Source organism: Sabethes cyaneus, chromosome 1, assembly GCF_943734655.1.
Source record: "Sabethes cyaneus chromosome 1, idSabCyanKW18_F2, whole genome shotgun sequence".
NCBI lineage: Eukaryota > Metazoa > Arthropoda > Insecta > Diptera > Culicidae > Sabethes > Sabethes cyaneus.
In genome coordinates, this window is record NC_071353.1 from 8,988,844 (window position 1) to 9,010,419 (window position 21,576).

Below are 21,576 nucleotides of genomic sequence, written 5' to 3' on the forward strand. Positions count from 1 at the left end.
TATTCTACTAAGGCAGAAATTATTTAAATTCCGCCACTGTGATTGATTTCAACGTCTAACACTGCCTATACTTTGTACTGCATGCCACTGCATACTTTGCGATGTTTTCTCATGCCAATTTCTGAATGGTGATTCCAAACAATTCCAATTAGTCTACGGAAGGGCGACGAAGCACCACGTGGGAATGAGGTAGTGGGACACACCGTAACCTTTGAGACCGCGCTATAGACATAAAAAAAACAAACAATTAGTCGCTAATCACATACAACACGAAAAACAGTTATTCGCGAACAAAACACATAAATTGCATGAACAGAGCATGATCGTGTGGAATTTTGTATATATAACAATGGAATGAAACTAAACAGTTTACTGATAAGTTTAAATGGCTAACATTTTTCTGCTTTGATCCGACTAAGGGTTCTAATCTATCACATAATTAAGTTTAACTCACGCTGTCTAAAACAAATCCAATGTAAATAATCAATCCTCCTAATTCCCTGTTTTGTTGTTCTCACTGTTATTAATTCCTAGTGTTCTTTTGAGTTCCCTACCCCGCGCAAGGTCGACCGGAACTAAACTGGCCAATGTTTGGTAGCGAATGTTCGTGTCAATAACAAAAAAAAAAAACACAATCCCGAAACGATCCGTCACTTACTATAATTGTCGCAATTGCAATTTGTGATACAAAGATACAAAATCTGATAATTCGATTCCCATTTTTCCTGCTTTTTTTCGCAGATTCGTATAACTCGCTATTCAGAAGTCTAAGATACTTCTAAGTCCAGTTTAACTGCCTTTTAAAAATTAATTCTATCCTCGTTTGACTGGCGACACTAGCTAATAAAGTTTGGTATTTTAAAGAAAATGAAAAAAAAACCACAACACCGTTCATAGTCTATAGGTTAGCAAAGTTAGAAGCAAAGTGATAACCCGACCCGGCTCGGGTAGAATTTGATGCCATATCAAATTTTCTTAAAACTGTTAAAAACCCTATTTCCCGAACCCTCTTGAATCTTGTTTTAAATATCCCCAACACATATTAGTGATAGCCCTGTACAAATCAAACCCAAGAAAGACAGAAGCAAAAAAGGAGAAACGTTAAACAAACGAATTGTGTAGGAAAACCTTGTATTATAGATTTAATTAACAATGCTATTTAATAAATTATTTTAGTTGACATTGTAAAAAGAGCCAAACATTGAATGAATGAAAACAATCTGGTTTCCTTGGTGGTCATTAACCTTAATTATTCGGCAGTTGTAAATATGATTGTGTGCGAATTGGTAGTTCGTTTTTATTTTCATCCAAATGGCGAGTGGATTTAAATTAAATTACTTGTTTTCGGTGGTGACATTGACAGCGACACGAACAGCAGCTTGGTGACAGTGACTGACTTTCACCTTAACATCGACTAACCAACCAACCAACCAACCAACCAACCAGCGGACGACGGATAATCGCTCAAGGTCGTCCTGATGTCGCAAACCGAATTCCGATCGATGAAGTTCCTTGTTATTAAAAGCTGAATGCTTACACCGACTGACCGACTCAATTATAGCCAATCATAAAACACTTTTGACACACTGATCATTATTGTCGATCGACGACGACGACGACGCGTGGATCGGCCGGAGCGCGGGCTGGCATTCCACAGCGGAGCTGAATGCCGTGCGTCGTGTGCTGGAGAAAAGAATTAAATTTTATGGTGCAATAATTGCAATACTTGCTGCTCGATTATGGGCCCCATGATAGGGTACCGTGGTATTGGGTCTGCGGGGAGGGGTGGGGGCTATGGAACGAGGCTTGGCGCACATAATCTTGCCAATTTGATCGCCGCCGCGACAATTCAGTTGCAATATGTTTGTCCACCAGCCGTCCCCGGCACGGCCCGTCCCCGTCGTGGCCCGGGAGATGGTGGACTCTGTGTGGGCTCGACCGTTGTTATTGCTGGACGAAGAGAGCTCCGAGTCGTGGGTCGATTGGTTTTGTGGGTATAAATTAGCTTCCTTGTTAGATGGTAATCTGACGTTTGTGGGAAGGTGCACGCGTGTGTGTGTGTGCCTGAAAAGGGAGTAAAGGGGTAGATGAATGGTGAGGAAAGGTTAGTTTTTGAAGTGCGGTTCAACTTGACAGCTACTATTGCGAATTGGTGGACAAACAGGCTGCTAGGAGTTCATTTCTGTAGGTTTGATGCATATCGAGAGGTGTTATATTGGGTTCAAATCAAGCGGATTAGTTTTATTGTGGTGATGTAACTTTCTAACATGCCAAAACTTACATCCGTAAATTTGCAACACTTGCCAGTTGCCATTTATAAACAGATTCATATCTTAATTGCTAGTATGGCAACGCTGTTGTTGAATGTCAGTTTTTTTTTAAATCAGGCATTTCTCGTTCAGAACCACTTCTTTATTTCTTATTAGAACAGCTGAGTAAAACGAACTCTCGCTCGGTTTGCTCACACTTGGCCTATATTCACATGTTAGGCGAAATTCGTTGGTAAATCATTTTAAGTAAACTGAGTGGCCTAGGTGCATATAACAATAGTACTCGATAGTTGAGATTCTATATTGATGAAAAAGTGCTCCATGAACTTTAAATTCATAGGAACTTCGCATTAATACATCTGGAGTTTCCCAGATGTACTAAGACCATTCGCTTGTCGAAGCAGACTTGGTAACCTTGCGGCTACAGAGCCCCCCTATCAGTGATAACATGCAGAGCAGTCCATCACCTTGCCATGAACCTCTGGGCAATTCGAAGGGGCTCGAGAGTGCTCCCGGAACACCCACGTAGCACATCACTCGCTCCAGGATGTCTCGATCGGCCGCGTCAGTTGGCTGTTTGCGCTCGACTGTATCGTATGCTGCTTTAAAATCCACGAAAAATGATGCGTGGGCACGCTGTACTCCTGACATTTCTGGAGGATCTTTCGGAGAATGAAAATTTGATCCGTAGTGGCACGAGCCGCCATAGAGCCCGCCTGGTCGTAACAAGAAAACGTAACAAAATCTGAGAGAACACTGTAAGCGGCGTTGACTAGCGTAATACCGTGGTAATTACAACCATCGAACCGATCGCCCTTTTTATAGATGGAATAAACCACACCTTCCATCTACTCCTCCGGTAATTTCTCCTGCTCCCAAGTCCTTGTAATGATCCAGTGAAACGCCGTTGACAGTGGTTTTTGCGATTTTCGTAGAGTTCTGCCGTTAGCCGGTCCTTTCCGGCGGCTCTATTATTCTTCAGCTGATCAGTTCGCTAGATCTCTTTGAGATTGGGAGCCGGCACGCGCTATCATTTGTAGGTACTCCTAAGTTACTTTCCGTTTCGTCTTCTTCTGTTATATCGCCATTGAGATATCCATCGAAGAACTGCTTGGAACTGTCGACCACCTCGTGGTCGTTTGTGACCAGGTTTCCCACTTCGTCCCTGTACATATCAGAACATGGTAGAACATAGAACATAGTTGTTTTAGCTCATCACGATTTCCGTTTTATTTCCTCCTCAGCATCATGGTCAACTCATTCTGCGTTCATCGATACTTGGTCAAATTCTTCCTCGTGGCAATGCACAGTAGTGCCAAATCGAAAAAACGCGATCATTAGCATTTGTGTAAAAAACGCGCAATTTTTGTGTTTTTGAAGAAGTTTAATTATAAAATATTGTGTATCTTTTTGCGTTATTGATATAACCCCAAGCAACCAAAAGTTCGGATTTCACTTAGGGAACGAACTCGGAAGTTCATATTTGGTTCAAACTTAGTTCCGCAGAACTTTCTTGCTGAACAACATGATACTACATTTCCAAACCGAACTTGATTCCTAATAAAGTATCGTTAATATTTGTAGCAACTTGAAAGTTCATCATGCAACTTGAGAGTTCAACATGCGTCGTGAAAGTTCAACATGCAACTTGAAAGTTCAATATGCTTGAAAGTTTAACATGCGAATTGAAAGTTTGAAATTGAAACGAAACTTCGACGCAGACACTGAAACGGCGTTTTGATTGAATAGTGAAATTTATTCTCCGGTATTTAAACAAAAACTGGATTTTTCTAAAGCAATAAAAAGAAATGGTTTGTTCTATGCCTGCGATAAAGCGAGTGGTGATTGCATTGGTACGGGTTGTGGCTGCAACGGTGCGGCGGTTGGTCGTAGTAGAGCGACTGGTGGTTCCAGCTCTGCAATTACTGGAGGTAAAGGCAGACTTGCACTATCCAGAACCAGCATGTTTTGAAAGCTCACAGGATTCTGGTTAACCTTTTTCTTGCGTTGGCTGTTGGCTGGTCGCGCATCTGACGAGGACTTACCGGAGAGCTCCTATCATAAGCCCATCGCCTCATCGTGGGACCGGATGCCATTCCGCTTGATCGTACATTTATATTTTAGTCATGCTTTTTTGGGGGGGATTACCGCCTGGTGCTGCTGGAACATTCAAAACAAACTGCTGAACTGTCAATCGCAAGTTCACATAAAGCTTCGCGCGTATTTTTTTCGAACCATCCAGTTCGAAAAATGTTTCGCGCGTACTTTTTCTGAACTGTCACGTTCGGATGAAGTTTCGCGCATACTATTTCAAAACTTCCACGTTTGGATGAAGTTTTGCGCGTACTATTTCTGAACTTTAAGTTCAGATCATGGCTTTCAAGTTCAAAAAGAAACCAGGGGCTGTCCTTGATGTTACAGTAAATGAGAAACAGTACATCGAGTCAAATTTATGCAGGTCTCATATTTCAGCAATGGAGCAGTGGTATGTGTCTAGGTTACCAAGAAGAGTACTCGAGTTCGAAACTCGAGGCAAGTTATGAAAATAAATTAATATTAATAAACAATCATTATTCTTCTGATCTAGGTTTTCGATCTAAGCTTATTAATAACCAAAATAAATGGTTTAGCTAAGGAAAAAACAAGGAAAAGTGGAAAATTACTTTTTAGTTTTGAGATTATCGAAGTTTTCTTTCGAGCTGAACAGCGATCTATACAGCAACCTAAGTAAACTTTTTGAGAACTTTCTAGTTCTGTTTGAAAATTGCTTAGCATTCCCACTTGAAACTTGAAAGTACGGTTAGTTGCTTAAAAATTAAGCTGAATAGAATTCCATTCATGATAATTTGGGTAGCTGATTATGCTAAAAATCCACTTTTATCGGAACTTTTGGTTGCTTGGGACCGCCTCCCAGTTGGCCTCGAGGTGTGATGCTGGCCTAACAAGCCAGTCGTCGTATGTTCGAATCTCGACTGGAAGAGGCTGTTAGAGTCAATAGGATCGTAGCAACTGGCCCTGCAATTGTCCTGTACTCTAAGAGCTGGCTGCGAAGTCTATCGTATAAAAACAGAAGGTCAAGTTTCGATAACGGAACGTAGCACCTAGGCTTTGCTTTGCTTTTGGTATAACCGTGAATCCAGCTATTAGGGCGATACAAATTGCCAGAAAACTTGTAGAATACACCAAATTGGGCATCTTTGCTGGATATAGTAACTATCTATTTCTTACTAGTTGCGAAATATAACGATTTGTTTAAAAAGTGCATTGAAAAATTAATTCTGCTCAATAACTTTGCACACGATTCTTTTAGTGCTTTCAAATAGTCTACAAAGTTATTCAGTATATTAAACTACGCATTTTTTCCAAAGACTGTTTATCGCTAGGATACATATTCAATGAGTTATGGAATATTTAAGATAACAATTTGCACAATCCTATTTTTTTTCAATTCAGGGCTACTTTGGGCATACCAAACAACATTCATAGAAAAGCACTATATTCTATCTACAAAAACCGTAAAAGTCTCTTTATAGTCGATAAAATTCTTTATAGCTCGCTCAGAGAAAGAGATAGAGAGTTCCTGTATTTACCAAAGTTGCATATTTTAATATTTTCTACAACTTTTTTGAAGACACTATACCGTTTTGGGTGCCCCTAACTCCAAAAAAAAAAACGAAAATTTTATCACCCTAATAATGAGAGGAACAAAACCATCGAAATCAAAATATTTTTTATAGCGTGTAAATACTTGCTTTCTCAAGGATAGTTGCTTCAGAGAACTTTACCCATTTTTTGACATCATCAAGTTGATCGTATATCCACCTATTAGGGTGAAACAAATATTTGTGTTTTTAATCTGAATCATCCCAATGATGCCATACGGCATCACTTGACAAATTTTATACTTCTCGTTATAAAATGAAAACAAATCGCTATTTCCATAATTCAGTAACACTATTTTGAAGGCAAATAGACATAGTTCGACAATAAATATCACATTAAGTATTTGAGCTCTGTGCCTTGAAGCAATAGCATTTCAAAGTTGAAAATTTGACTGATTTTGCGGGGTATTTCGGGTTAAATGGGCCCAAAAAAAATTGTCTTCCCAAAATTTGTGGAACACACTAAAATGAGCAAAGATATTGAATGCAATATCTTTCTATCTTTTACTGTTGGCAAAATATAATGATTTGTTGGAATTGTGGTCAATATTTTTGCAAACGATTTTTTTATTGCTTTCTAATGCTCTACAAAAGTATAGAGTATGTTTTAAATTACATATTGTTACTGAAGACTATTTGTCTTTAGAGTGTATATTTAACGTGTTATAAAATATATTCCGGGGTTTTCACGAAGTGCGGTTGGTGGATGTTTTTGTTTTTTGTATATAAAATACAGTGCTTTTGTACAGTGCAGTTGTTTGGTTTGCCCTAAGTCGCCCAAAATTCAAATAAAAAGTTTGAGTAGTGCTAATTTTTTTCTCTTAAATATTCCATAACTCATTAAATATGCATCCTAGCGACAAACAGTGTTTGGAGAAAATCTGTATTTTAATATACTGAATAACTTTGTAGAACATTTAAACGCACTAAAATAAATCGTCTGCAAAGTTATAGAGCAGAATTTATAATTTATAGGTACTACAGTCAGTAAAGATGCCCATTTTAGTGTGTTCTACAGGGTGTTCAATAAGTTCGAATACACTTTAAAAATTTCTGAGTCAATTTTTATTGAAGCAGTGTTTATTGAGAACCTTTACGACATATTTTGTGGAATCACCCACTCCTATGTGCTTTATGACGAGCTTGAGACGTTTTTCAAAGGAATCATACGCGGCACGCACCCGGTCCATGGGCATCTCGTTCCAGATCTTGGAAATAAGCTTCTTAGTTTGGTCCATAGCGCTCACTTTATGTTCGCTCTGCTTGGCCTGCATGTACAACCATACATAAAAGCCCAGGGGATTAAGATTCGGGGAGCTTGGAGACCACAAAGTCTTATAGAGAAAATCAATCATTCTCTCGACATCACGCTTGGACGATATTCGCCGTGTGGACCGGTGCGCCGTCCTGTTGAAAGACGTAATGTTCTTTCCCGTAGAGGTCACGAAGTTCCGGTTCTCCAGAACCTCGGTCTTATAGTACGCGGCGTTGATTTTCACGTTTTTCTTGATAAACACGAGTGGAAGCTTCCCACGCTTGGATACGGCTCCCCAAAACCATCACTGACGCGGTGCTCTGGAACCGCGGGATGTTTATGTGGGACAGGGGGATGCTGGCCAACGTCGGTCGGCCCAAAGCCGATCACTTTTGTGCGGCGGTTGCAAGATGAAGAGTTTCTCAACAGAAAACCCGAACTCCTGACAAGCCCCAGCTAGCATTTTCATATTTATAAAAAAGGTAAAAATCAGCATTACGTACAGATATACATGCTAAATAAATCATATTTCATGCGCAAAATTGGCATATCCGTACTATTTTGGAGGCGATATACGCGATTACGAATAATTTTGAGCGTTTCAACTATAAAAGTATTTATATACGATAATATCCGATTAGACGCGAGTCGCTCCGTACTACTCTACGATTTTATGCTGAAAATTGTATGTATGTCAGTCATTATCATTATATACGACAGAAAATCAACTTGATCCCACTTTATCCAGCTTTAGTTACGATTTTGAGTTTGTTAGGAGATATTTGCGATAGTTTTCGTACATTGATATACGAGTTGGTGCTAGCTGGGGCGTGCCGCGAAAGTATCAGTTCTGCTCTGGCCAGCCTCTTCTTCGCTGTAGCCTCCGTTACCCCGTGAACCTTGCGTTTTTTATATGGCTTGCATACCAGGTCCTCCGCCATGATGGGTTGGACAGTCTCGATCGACACATTCAGGTCAACAGCGGTCTTCCGGATCGGGCGGTTCATTTTTCGACGAACCCGATCCCTCACCACCTCGATGGCTGCTGGCGTCCTCACCGAACGCGGCCGGCACCGGGATCTAGCACGGTCCTTGGCCGAGCCCGTCTCATGGTACCGACGGATGGTGTTATAGATGTAATTCCGCTTCACTCCGTGGGACTTCAACCGCCGAAATATGTCCCCGGGTCGCTCACTTCTCGCAAACAACTTTACTACGACGATGCGGTACTCCTTTATCGCGCGCGGTAAACAAATAACAAATGACATTAAGTCGACACCTTGCGCGTCGGTTAGCCTATATATAAGGCTAAAGCTGACACCAATACCAATACACAGAATGCACATGATGCGCACTTACACAACGATGAAAAGTTGTATTCGAACTTATTGAACACCCTGTACAAGTTTTCTGTAAAAAATATTGTTTGAACAAATTAAAAAAAAACAAAGTTTTTAATACCCTAATAGGTGAATCCAGGGTTATACCAATAGTACAAAAAGATGCGCTGTATTTTATTAATAAACTTTTCCATAGACACTAACCCTCAAAAACGAAACATCGTTAATTACTAGCGAGAAGAGAAGCGGTCTCATGTTAGTTCCTTTAAGTGACGACAGAATTAGATACCAGTGTCCGTCGTATTCAAAAGTTCAAAACTCCACAATTACTATAAACTATTTTTTTATATTAATCTAAATTTTCTCAAAGTCAGACTTATCTGATATCTGCTCGTTTGTTGATAAATGGTTGGCACTATCATGGCAATGCCATTACGTTGGTTATACAGAACCAGTTTTCTTGGGATAATTGAAATTTACAAACATAAAACTGATGCATTGAATATTAACATTGGTGACCTTTAATCATAGAACATCAAATGGTTGCCCACTTATTCCTCAATGACTCGTCAAGAAGGTTATCAAGTTCAACAATACAAGTGTTATTATTCTATATGAGTCATAATAATTTTATTCATCCATTAGAACTGCGCTTTCTGGTAGTATTATAAAATGCACAAAAGCAGTTTTTGAAAAGAGCCTGTTTCTTGTACGATGTACATACTGGCACTTTTCACATGATTAAGCTGTGTGCTTTGTATAACCGTTTCTTGACGGAACGGACCGGTGTTGACAGTAGATCTGCACCACAATTTGTGGTCAGAACATGCATAATATTTAAATACTAAAGCATACTATTAGGATGCAGTTTTATGACGCAGCAGGCGTCAATTGTCAAGTCCGAAATGACACCCACGTGGACGGCGCTAATCAACGCCTGCCGCGCATTGGAAATCACCAGCTGCTGCTGCTGCTGTTCGAGGAAGTCTCCACTCTTGATTAAAAGCAATCGCCTGCATAGTATTGCAATAAATGCTCCGGTCAGTCCGGTGCTAAGACAGGCACCCGGTCGATTGAAGTCATTCATTGCGCATACTATTATATGTTATGTAAACACGATACTTGACTGACAAAGAACTTAGACGTGGATATATGTAAATAGATTGGAATTGCATTAACCGACTTTTATTTAACCTGAAGGGAACCGGTTTTTCGATGGGAAACAGCTGGATACTACCGCTGCTCGGGATTTGCAGCCTTCCATTCCTAACTACCAAGGTGACAATGAACTTGTACAGACACATACTTCTTCAAACATCACGCCACCAAAAGTGAACAGTGGACTAATGTGGACCCAACCTCGACTATAAATCCTCGCCTTACCGATCCGAAATCCTCCCGTGCCCTCTCGTCTTCGCTTCCTCTCCCTCTTGTCTTTCCAGAGTACCGCAAAAAGTATCCAAACCATCGTCATCCGGTAGTCGCCGGCTATTACCGGAAACCCCCGAGGAAACCACCGCCGCCCCCTCCGGTACGACACAGTGGAGTAAAGAAACCCTTGCGGCATCCACCGCCATCACCAAAAGTACCGTATAAAATTAGCCGTCCGGTAGCACTGGTGGAACCGAAACCACCACGTCACAAGCGAACCCAACAACGGCCGGGTCAACTAATCGCTGCGTTCAGTGTTCCCGTGTCTCGAGTCGGATGAAGGCACACCGGTTGATAGATTATCGAACGTGGACCACCTCTAGGTGGTAGTCAGTGTATAGTGTATAGTATCTGTAAATAGTAACTGTTTTGATTGTTAAAAGAGAGAAAAAACAAAAGCAAGATAAGGGGGGCTCCGTAGCCGCAAGGTTACCGAGTCTGCTTTGACAAGCGAGTGGTCGTGGGTTCGAATCTTAGTAGAATCAAGCCATTCTCGATTGCAAGTGACTTTAGCATGGGTTTATTCTCAGGCCCCTCCATTATACCCTTCCTTCGTGCTGAATTCTATATTTACCCTCTGAAGCCTCTTAACAGTGCAAATGTCCCTCCTATAGTTAAGTGTACTGGTCAGAGGTACGAATGAGTCCTCGCCAGGGACGGCTATAATATGGGATAGTGCTGGCAGCGAGGAATAAGTGGGTAAAGTAGATTAAGCTTTGAAGGAAGGGTAAACCCCAATACACGCAAGCACGCATAAAATTTAATAAGCATATCACTCACTCAATAGCGATTATAGCAAAAAGAAATGCAGTGCAGGTCATACAGCAAACACCCGGGCGATATTACAATAGATCAACTATACTGGTCGCAGTAATGAGAGTCCACACATGGAAAAAAAAAAAAAAAAGCAAGATAGAAATTTAAAAACAAGAAGTACAAAGATTAAATGCCAACAAACGTATAGTAATAAATTTAATTTTGTGAACAAAATAGTCCCTAAATTGAACGTGAGCTCCTGGAATAAATAACTCTTGAAAATGGATTCCAATTGAGGATTAGATGAATGTCTTTGAAATTACGTTTTTCACGGATAATCTTTTGACGTTATGCCCCAATACAGCAGCCGCCCAGTTAGCTTCGAGGTACGACGCTGGTCTAACAAGCCAGTCGTCTTATGTTCGAATCTCGGCTAGGCGGTGCTTGCTAGTTAGAGTCAGTAGGATTGTTGCACTGGCCCCGTAATTTTCCTGTACTCTAACAGCCGGCTGCGAAGTCTGTCGATAAAGAAGGGTCATCCGGTCTAAAGACGGTATAAACCCATGGCTTTGCTTTTATGCCCCAATACGCTCCCATATCCTCCATGAGTAGCGTCACGGGAAGGTAAATCCAATTGCCAGTTTAAATTCGTCGTTGGATATCATTTTTCGTGATCTTGTTGGCAGCGATTTCAAATATGCCAAATATGTCAATGGGAGCCGAATGGCGGTTTCTTTTGAGGCCTCTATTTTTTTATATATTTAGTCTTGGACGCATTAGCATTAGCCTCTGCTTTCAGTCTAACGTAGATTAATTACACCGTCCCAAAGTTTAAGACAATAATGGCAAAGTCATCCGCGAAGCCGTTTTCTGAATATCGTGCCTTTTGTTTCGATGCAACTTATCGGGATGCAAATTACACCCTCACAACACGATCCAATTTTGCTTGGTTCAGATATTTCAGTTTATTCCGAAATCTACCAGATTAACATGTGACAACTCGGGAAGGTAAATGCGACGAAGTTCGACGGAGAAAATGGCCAATGAGCTCTGTGAATTCATAAAGGACAGGATCAACATCCACAATAGGATTTAGCTGCTAGTGACCGGCATCAAATCCACCATGATTGCTGTAGGACGAGAGCATCCAGCGCTGAAAACTAGAGCCGGAAATGCCCTGAAGGCACTTATTGAGGCTAAAGAGAAAGCCACGCCGGATGGAAGGAGTGGTTTGTCCTATCTACAAAAAGGGTGATCGGCTAGACTGCTGCAACTATCGTGGTATTACGCCAGCCACGTAGCCAGGGGGGGTGCCCTGGGGGCCTTGCCCCCCCCCGAAATATTTTGGCTTACATTTAAAAAAAAATTTCAATGCAGAATAACAATACACCAAGCTAAATCTGTAGCACAAGTATATTTTTGAAGAGTGCGCCTTTGAATAACAATATAACCGACATCGTTTTGTATCTCTCATAGTCTGTGAAAATTCTCAACTATGTAGCTCTCCGTTACTTGGAGCATTCGGCATGAACAAAGGCGACGAAATAAGGACATGGAATGGAGACTTGGTACCTGGAACGGCAGATCGTTTAATTTTGTTGGTGGCGATAGAGTGCTGCTCGATTAGTTAGAACCGCTAAAGTTTGGCATCTGGCACTGCAGCGGAGATATGTCGCAAAGGCGAGAAGGTGTGGAGGATCCGTGGCAGTAAAGCCCAATTTTTTTCAGAGCAGTGGAGCGACCAACGAGCTGGGAACGGGCTTCCTAATGTTGGGCAAAATGCAGAATCGCATAATGGACTGGAAAACGATCAACGAGAGGATGTGCGTGTTGAGGATAAAAGGCCGTTTCTTCAATTACACTATCATTGACGTACACGAAGGTATACCCGACGACGAGAAGAAAGCGTTCTATGCGCAACTGAAGGCAACGTACGATAGCTGCTCATGATAGGACATCAAGATCGTCATCGGGGCTATGAACGCCCCGGTCGGCAGGGAAGCAATGTATAGACCTGTGATCGGGCCCCATAGCTTGCACACTGACACAAACGACAACAGCCAGCAATGCATCAACTTTGCAGTTCCTGAGCACTTTCTTTTCTCACAAAGATATCCACAAAGCCACCTGAAGATCACCTGACCAACGAACTTCGGACCATATTCACATCGAGGACCGGTTTTTCTCGAATATCACCAACGTATGCTCCCTATCGACTCGGACCATTACCTAGTAGCAGTACATGTGCGCTTAAAACTATCGACGGTATATATCTCGCGACAAAGCCGCTCGTCTCGGTTAAACATTCGGCAGTTAGACAACCCGCCAGTTGCCGAAAACCCCGCGCGCGTACTGGATGAAGTTCTGCCTACTTCTGTGGAGCTAGATGCTTCGACCCTCGAAAACGGATGGAGTATGATACGCTCGGCCGTCAACTAGGCCGGTCAACGAGGCAACCATGGTGCGAGTGCACGAAATGATTGGTTTGACGGAAAATGCCGACAAGCGATAGAATTGTAGGAAAAAAAGTGCTTGGGAAAACTATCTAATCATATCCACGAGAGAGAATTTGGCCAAGAATCGGCGCGGAATGAGTTGACCATGATCCTGAGGAGGAAAAAGCGTCAGAAGGAGGACAGAGATCGTGAGGAGCTGGAACAACTATTCTGGGCTAATGACGCGCGCACGTTTCACGAAGAGATGAACCAAACTTGTGAGGGCTACACACCTAAACCTGACATATGTAGGGATGAGGATGAGGGAATCTAATGATGAGCACAAATGAGCACGAGGTGGTCGACAGATGGAAGCAGTATTTCGATGAGCACCTCAACGGCGATATAGCAATAGGAGACGCAACGGAAGTTAACCACGGAGTGCCCACAAAAGACAACAGCGTGCCGGCTCCCGATCTCGAAGAGATCCGGCGAGAAATTCGTCAGCTGAAGAATAGGATTATCGGTCTGATTAGCGCTTTGTACATCGTCAGCTTTGTGCGGCATATCCTCCTTGATCGAAGCGTCTTGCGGAGGGAAAAGTAGGCTCGATGCGAGAATGCCAGAAGCTAAGCAGTTTTTAAAAATATTGTAAAACATTCTTCTCACCAGCAAACTAATTAGCAGAAATCATATTGTACGCAAACTTATGAAAACCATTAGAAAGTTACTTGTGTTACATGAATACTTAGTTAAACAAATTAATTAATTAATTCGAAAGAACATTCTGTAACATAAGCATTAAATATATTTCTTAAACTAAAGGTTTTCTGCATACTAACTTGACCTACCTCCAGAGACGAGTGAACCTCTTAAGTTTAAAACTTCTCTAATAAAAAAATGACTTGGCCCCCCCAAACGAAAATCCTGGCTACGTCACTGTATTACGCTGGTAAATGCCGCCTACAAGGTACTCTCCCAGATCCTGTTACGCCGGCTGTCACCGATAGCACAAGGTTTCGTAGGGAATTATCAGGCGGATTTCATGGAGTACAACGTGCCCACGCATCACATCTTTATTGATTTCAAAGCAGCATACGATACAGTCGATCGAGACAAGCTATGGCAGATAATGCACGAATACGGTTTTCCGGACAAACTGACGCGACTGATCAGAGCTACATTGCATCGAGTGATGTGTTTCGTACACATCTCTGGGACACTCTCGAGTCCCTTCGAGACGCGACGAGGGTTGAGACAAGGTGATGGTCTATCCTGCATGCTGTTCAACATCGCTCTTGAGGGGGTGATCCGACGAGCGGGCATCGAAACGAGAGGCACGATTTTTACCAAGAGTAGCCAACTTATAGGCTTTGCAGATGACTTCGATATCATTGCCAGGAACTTTGCGACGGCGGAGGCAATCTACGCCAGACTGAAAGCGGAGTCTAGGAGAATTGGGCTAAAAATAAATGCGTCGAAGACCAAATACATGAAAGGAAGAGGCTCAAAGGAAACAAATGCGCGCCTCCCACGGACGGTAACCGTTGACGGCGACGAACTAGAAGTGGTAGAGGAGTTCGTGTATTTGGGATCGCTGGTGACCGCGGACAACAACACTAGTAAGGAGATCCAGCGGCGCATTCAAGCGGGAAATCGGTCCTACTTTGCCCTTCGTATAACGCTACGATCAGAAAGCATACGCCGCCGCACGAAGCTAACAATGTACAAAACCATTATTAGACCAGTAGTTCTATATGGACTTGAAGCCGTGACGCTGCTTACGGAGGACATACGCGCCCTTGCCGTGTTTGAGCGGAAAGTGCTGCGGACGATATTTGGCGGAGTACAAACTGAAAGCGGAGAGTGGCGGAGGCGTATGAATCACGAGCTGCAGGCACTGCTTGGGGAGACTCCCATCGTACATCTAGCGAAAGTTAGCAGGCTACGGTGGGCCGGACACGTCGAAAGGATGCCGGACGACAGTGCGGCGAAAATAGTCCTCTTCAACAACCCCACCGGCACCAGGAACAGGGCGGCCCAACGTGCACGATGGCTCGACCAGGTCGAAAGCGATTTGCGACTTCTGAGACGACTAGGAAATTGGCGACGAGTGGCCCAAGACCGAGTTGAATGGAGACGAGTGCTTGAAACAGCACGAGCCACCCCGGCTTTATGCTGCTGAAGAAGAAGAAGAAGAAAGCCACGCCGATGCGACGGAAGCACAGCTGACGCCGAGAGGATCTCGGGATTGCTTGGAAAAACGACAAAGAGAAACGTTTGGCGAAGAAAAGGAGCGAAAGAAGCTCAAACGAAAGTAACCATAAGCAAGCAGATGAGGGATGGCGAACCATCGAAAGTCTGCGCAAAAACAGGAAAGGCAACAAACGGAGAACAACGAGGTGAGAAAACAGCAGAAACCTAAACCTCATAGGGAAAGGAGTAAGAGAGATGCCCTGATCGTCGAGGTGAAAGCGGAAACGATATACGCTGCACTGGTCAGTATAGTGAGGGACGATCCTGAGTTGAAGTTCGACGCCAGATACTCTTTGAGCTTGGAAAAGATCCTATAGTAAAAAGCTCGACCTTTAAGTCGCTCGTCGATAAATCGCTAGGCGAAGAGGTGCAAGTTAGAGCGTTGTCCGAAGAATCTGTTGTTGAGCATTGCACTGAAGTAACAATACAACCTAGGAGAGGTGCCAATGGTAATCCGGATGTGGAAAGCATACGTCGGTACACAGATAACTTCAATCCGACTATTGACGATAGCTGCCAACGAGCTGCTGGAGATAGGACGAATTAAAATTGGTTGGTCAGTGCGCTGTTTTAAGGTTGCATTCCGACCTACCAAGAAAATGAAAAGATGCTTTAGGTTTATGGGCTTTGGTCACAAGGCAAGAACATGTAAAGGACCCGACAGCTCAAATCTGTGCAAGAAATGCGGAAAGAATGGATATTGCGAGTGATTGCTAGGAGTCCCCAAGGTGTATGCTTTGTAAAAGAGAAGACGGAAACGATCACATGACAGTGGGCTTTTTATTCCCAATTTATAAACAGGTAAAGGCAGGCCAAAAATAATCGAGGTTAACCAAATAAACCTCAATCACCTCACAGCAACTGTTATAGCAATCTACAACCAAAACAAGATGCATTGCGATACCACAGATAGAACAGGTATGGCGGCAATACATGTAATGGGCAGATATCCTATACGGGAGTTGATGTCAATTATATGTGAAGGTTTCGCGATCGCCAAAATCTACGGTTTCTGCAGTCCGTCACTGATGGTAAACACGAACTGGAGAGTTTGCGAAAGCTATACTCATAGCGACCATCAGGCAATCCGGGTCAGCATCGGGCAGCAAAACCCAGAGGTTAGCGGAGGGATGTGATATAACCATACCAAGAAAAGATGAGCAAACAGTCGGCGCCCGGCCTATAGGTGGAACGAGACGATCGGTGCATTTCGTGCTAGTTGTCCTAGAGTCAGGAGTCCCAGAGTAAAGAATGGGTGACGCTCATCGAGTTGTGACTGCGAAACTCGGAGGACCGATCACGCCCGCTGAGATGTACCCGGGCAAGCTAAAAGTCACTGTTGAAAGAATTCACCCGTAGCATCCACCAACGACCTGATCACTCTATGGTATGAGTGAGGTGAGGAGGTGGATAGTACACTTCTCTCCAATGAAGAGCTTACAGCCAGGGCCGGCGCTAGCTAATTTGTCGCTCTACGCAAATTCTCAAAATGGCGCCCCCAGAACAAATGTGCAGACATTTTGCTACCTACGCACTCGCAAACGCACAGTCTCGTAGCGTCTTTCTGCATAACCAGTCACGAGGCAAACAACTCGTGAGCAGCCAGCTGCCCATGAGGGTTAAGGCCCAAACAGAATACTGCGTCAACGTGTCCGTCGGCGTCATTCTGACAGTTTTCCCATGGGTTTATTGCCAAATTGACGCTGACGGATGCGTTGACGCAGCATTCTGTTTGGGCCTTTAGCGGCACACTGGGACATAGATTTTGCATTACTTTTTGTTTTCTTCCTCATCTTACACCCTCGATTCTACACGCGGGTGGGAGTACGAGTCCCCGTGAGTGATCGGAATCAGCTGCTCAGGCTACAATAACGTGCGAGAGCGACGACCGTGGCCGTTAGCTGAATACACACTCGCAAAAGTCGTTACAGTGCATGAATAACCAAGAGCGGGAGTCCGAAAGGAATGCTTATACCGGCGTGTTCACTAGAACGAGTAGAGCTTCGTAACACTGGTCACAGTCAACAGCCATTTCTTTTGAATAATTGTCGGTTTCTTGAAACCCATTATTAGAAATGATAAACCTTCAAAAGCGAAAAAGTTCGGTTCATATTTCCCGTTACTTCAGAACTTCGTCTTCACACCTTGCTAGTTCATCGAAGATGAATCTGATGATTGCGGATTCTGAAGAGTTTCGAAAATCTCTCCCGGAAAATTTCTAAATAATTTAATATCATCAATGCCACTTTCCCACCACGTTTATCTGAGTGTTTTAATTGTTGTGTTTTGTTGCGAATAAATTTTCATCAGGAGGATGTGGAGCGCAAACGGAAAGCGAAGAATGGCGTAGGCGTATGAACCATGCACTGCAGGCACTACTTGGAATGATTCTCAAAGTACACTTTGAGTACTGTACTGTTTGATGCTTTTACATGCTACACAAATATGAATTAGCTTGTTTTACACCAAAATAAAATGCGCATTCATAATTTTACAAAATAGTTTCCGCGTTTTTAAACAATTGATAGCATGGGCCATTCTACCCCCCCGGTGCGTTCTGGACAGTCTTCCCCTACAGAATAGTCCCGCCCGAAGCTGTATGCGTTATCGCCGAAATGATGCCAATTCTTGTACGATTCTTGCAGAGGACAGTGAGTGTAAAGAAATCCGTAGAATTCGGAAAACTGCAAGAACTGAGTCGTTGGCCAAGTGGCAACAAGAGTGGAATACGACGGACAAAGGACGATGGACTTACTGACTTATTCCAAATCTCCCGATTTGGATATACAGAAAGCATCGAGGGGTAGACGTTTTCGGATGCAAATACTCCTGGAAGAGCAAGCACACCAAAATTTTAAATTGGATTTCAGCAATATGGTGTTCTGAAATGTAACCAGCAAGTGATTTCCTTGCTCAGTACCAGTGTTTTGGTTTCTGTTACTGAAAAGCTTTGTGAGCTGGAAAGCTTTGGAGTTGAGGTTTTGGAGTGCGCGAGGTCCTGTGCAAATTAAGCAGCGAGACCCTTTTTTGTATGCCAGAAGGGTATTGGGTTGAAAAGCCACTGTGACAGTCTTAATGATCGTTTTTTGGAGTAGGGTTCGATTGCTACACACAGTTTCTGGACTGCTCATACCCATTGATGATGTTGAGCTAGATAGTTGTAAGCCTGTGCAGCGATTCGGGACTACATGCTTAAAATTAATGTCCTTTTGGAATTTAGGTTCTATACTCGATATGGAGTAAGCAGGAAACTTACAAAGAAGTTATGCATATATAAAGCAAGAGCCCCGCCATTTCAAAACAAATACTCTGAACTTTCAAGTGCAGAGTAACAAAAGCGGATATCATTCGATACTTGAATGATAAAGAGCGTTAGGAGCTCCCTGATTGTGCGTAGCTCACTGTTTAACTGTTTTGTCTACAATCCTGTATTTGATTCCTACGAGATGCTGTCTTAACAGCATAATCTAGGTGGGCTGCTAAGTTCAGTTTTTTATCCCAATTTCCTTTCACGATAAGTAAGCAATAGTCTCGTAACCAAGATGCGTTGTTTGTGAAGGAATGCGTCGGACACCAGTGACCAACGTAAGGGTGAGAGAGCTCCTTGTGGACTTCCTTTCATCGCCGAAAATGTTAAGCGATATATCTCCCAATGAGGCTTACTGCTTGAAAACCTTGCTATAATCAAGCTTATACCGTTTTGAAAGAGAGTTGTGAAATCTGAAGCGAATGACATGTTATCGAAAGCGCCTTTAATATCAAACAAAACCCAAAGTGCCGTCTCTTGATATTTGAGTAATTTCTTAAAGAGTTTAAAAGAACTAACTAACCCACTTGATCGAATCCTCCGTAAACAATCGGTGTGCAAGCAGAGCCCAGTTTTTTGGCACATTATGTAACGACACGTTCGGGGGGCTCTGTAGCCGCAAGGTTACCGAGTCTGCTTTGACAAGCGAATGGTCATGGGTTCGAATCTTAGTAGAATCAGGCCATTCGATGTCAAAGTGACTTTAGCATGGGTTTATTCTCAGGCCCCTCATCGCCCTTCCTTCATGCTGAGTTCTATATTATCCCGATATGGCCTATTGACAGTGCAAAAATGAGACCCTTGTAGTAAAAATGCACTGGTTTGCTACGCCAGGGATGACTATAATTGGGGACTGTGCGCTGTCATGTGGAACGAGGTGGATAAAGTAGAGTAAAGCATTGAAAGAAGGGTACCCAATTACACACAAGCACGCATAAAAAAAAGAAATTCAATAAGCATATCGCTCACTCAATAGCGACTATAGCTAAAATAAATGCAGTGCGGGTTATACAACAAACACCCGGGCGATATCACAATAGATCTAACTTACTGGTCGCAGTGATGAGTCCATACAGGAAAAAAAAAAAAAAAAACGACACGTTCCAAAGCAGCGAGACCTAATTTCATCGATTTTTTTTAACACTTTACACTCAACATATTAATAAAAGAGGATAGGACACAATACAAATATTTCTGAACAGTCAATTGTGTTGTATACAGCCAAGAATTGTCCACTAGAATTTTGAACATTTTTCTCCAGTCATCACCAAGCGCGAGGCCACCCTGAAGCGCAAGGCTCCTGCTCTGTTGGAGTGCGTCGAGTCGTATGTAGTAGATAACCCGTGAAAGTCCGGGCGCGCAGCAAGCGGTGGAACGAGAGCGGAAGAATAAGAAAGATCAGAAGTGCAAATCTCTTCTGATTTCCCGAATTCACAATTCACAGTTGGAGTACGTCAAAGGTTAATGGTATCCAAAGGACATTTAAGATATTCTCCACCGGGTGTTTCAGCGAAATACTGTAGCAAGCCGTTTATATCTTCAGAAACAGTTGACTGCACTTGAGTTTGACGGTGAGTCATTGCGAAATCATTTTCTAAAGTTCGATAAGCTTGTGCAAGAGTTTAGATCCACCGGTGCTGTGCTGGATTAACTAGACACTGTGTGCCGCCTGTTACTTTTGTTAGGTACACATAACTCGGGAGTGGGGACGGTTTTGGAAACGGTAAGGCCCAATTTCGTCGGAACCAGGACCTTGCTTTGCCGTGGAATGCGTTCCTCGCGTTGATTTTCTACAATAATTTCTAGTTTGACATTTTACACTCCGGAAAACAAAACTGTAGGCGCAAAAATCTTCAATAGCCTTGATTGGTTAAAATCTTTGAAACATTAGAATCTGAGACTTGAATCTGAGAATTTGAGACTGAGTATTGAAAAACATGGATGCTATGCATTGAACATGAAATCTTGAACATTTCAATCTATATAATTTTCTTGAACTATAAACTGACAAGTTTTTAAGCAAAGATCAAAATTAGACAAGCAGTTCGAAAATTATTGACACTTCACCAGGGTAGAGCCAATGAGATCAAGTGGTTCAGTAAACACAATTCCCTTTCTAGTGGTTTTTCCTCTACTACTTGTTGCTCAAATGTTCTATTTACAAACAAATCATCCGGGAATGCAACTGGCGAGCCACCCGGTTCGGGTCGAACGGCTGTTTTTCCCCTCCGCCAGAAGCACGTTTGTTTACATCCTGCTCGGGGACGCGGCGCATGCGTTCACCGAACGCACGTGTGTTTACATCCTGTTCGGGTATGCCACGCATGCGTTAGTTAAATTCCGAAAATTTTCGGCTCCGTCTGGTTTTTCATTTTTCCAGTCTGCAGTTTGCACTAGAGCGATTTGGTACCCGTGACAAATTGATATCGTAAAAAGTGAGTTTGGAAAAGCATTGCCCTTGAAAGTAATTTGAAATAAATTCAGTAATTTGGGCACGGAAATAGTTCAGGTAAGTTAGGATACGCAAAACGTAGACGTTATGGTTTAATCAAGGCCATTTGATATGCATCTGTTCAATTGAATGTAATTTTCTCGAAGGCCATTTTGTTTCAAGCCTGATGTTGCAGAAAAAGTTTTTTTTCATTGAAATAATCTAGAATCGACCAATTTCTACTTCGCAATTGATTGAATCTTCAGATTTTTGTGCACATTTTAACTGAAAATATTAAAAATCAGTCTATTGGTTGATTAGATTTGAGAATCAATATATCTGAATATTCCACTTCAGAAATCGGATGAAAATTTATTTGCTGTGTGGTCACAGGTGCTATGTAGCAGAAAATTTGCATGCTTTAGATGATATT

General features: G+C 42.6%; 1 protein-coding gene across 2 annotated transcripts in view; it reads left to right on the forward strand.

The window, feature by feature from the left end:
• LOC128736619 (uncharacterized) overlaps window positions 1–1,151 on the forward strand; it is a 41,630-nt gene extending 40,479 nt beyond the window's left edge. The window contains exon 4 of one of the 2 annotated variants that reach the window (XM_053831117.1): window positions 535–1,151. In XM_053831117.1, coding sequence (XP_053687092.1) covers window positions 535–545 — 11 coding nt within the window. In that variant the 3' untranslated portion in view covers window positions 546–1,151. The remainder of the gene's footprint in view (window positions 1–534) is intronic. The other variant, XM_053831109.1, reaches the window with a different exon arrangement.
• Window positions 1,152–21,576: the final 20,425 nt, after the last annotated feature.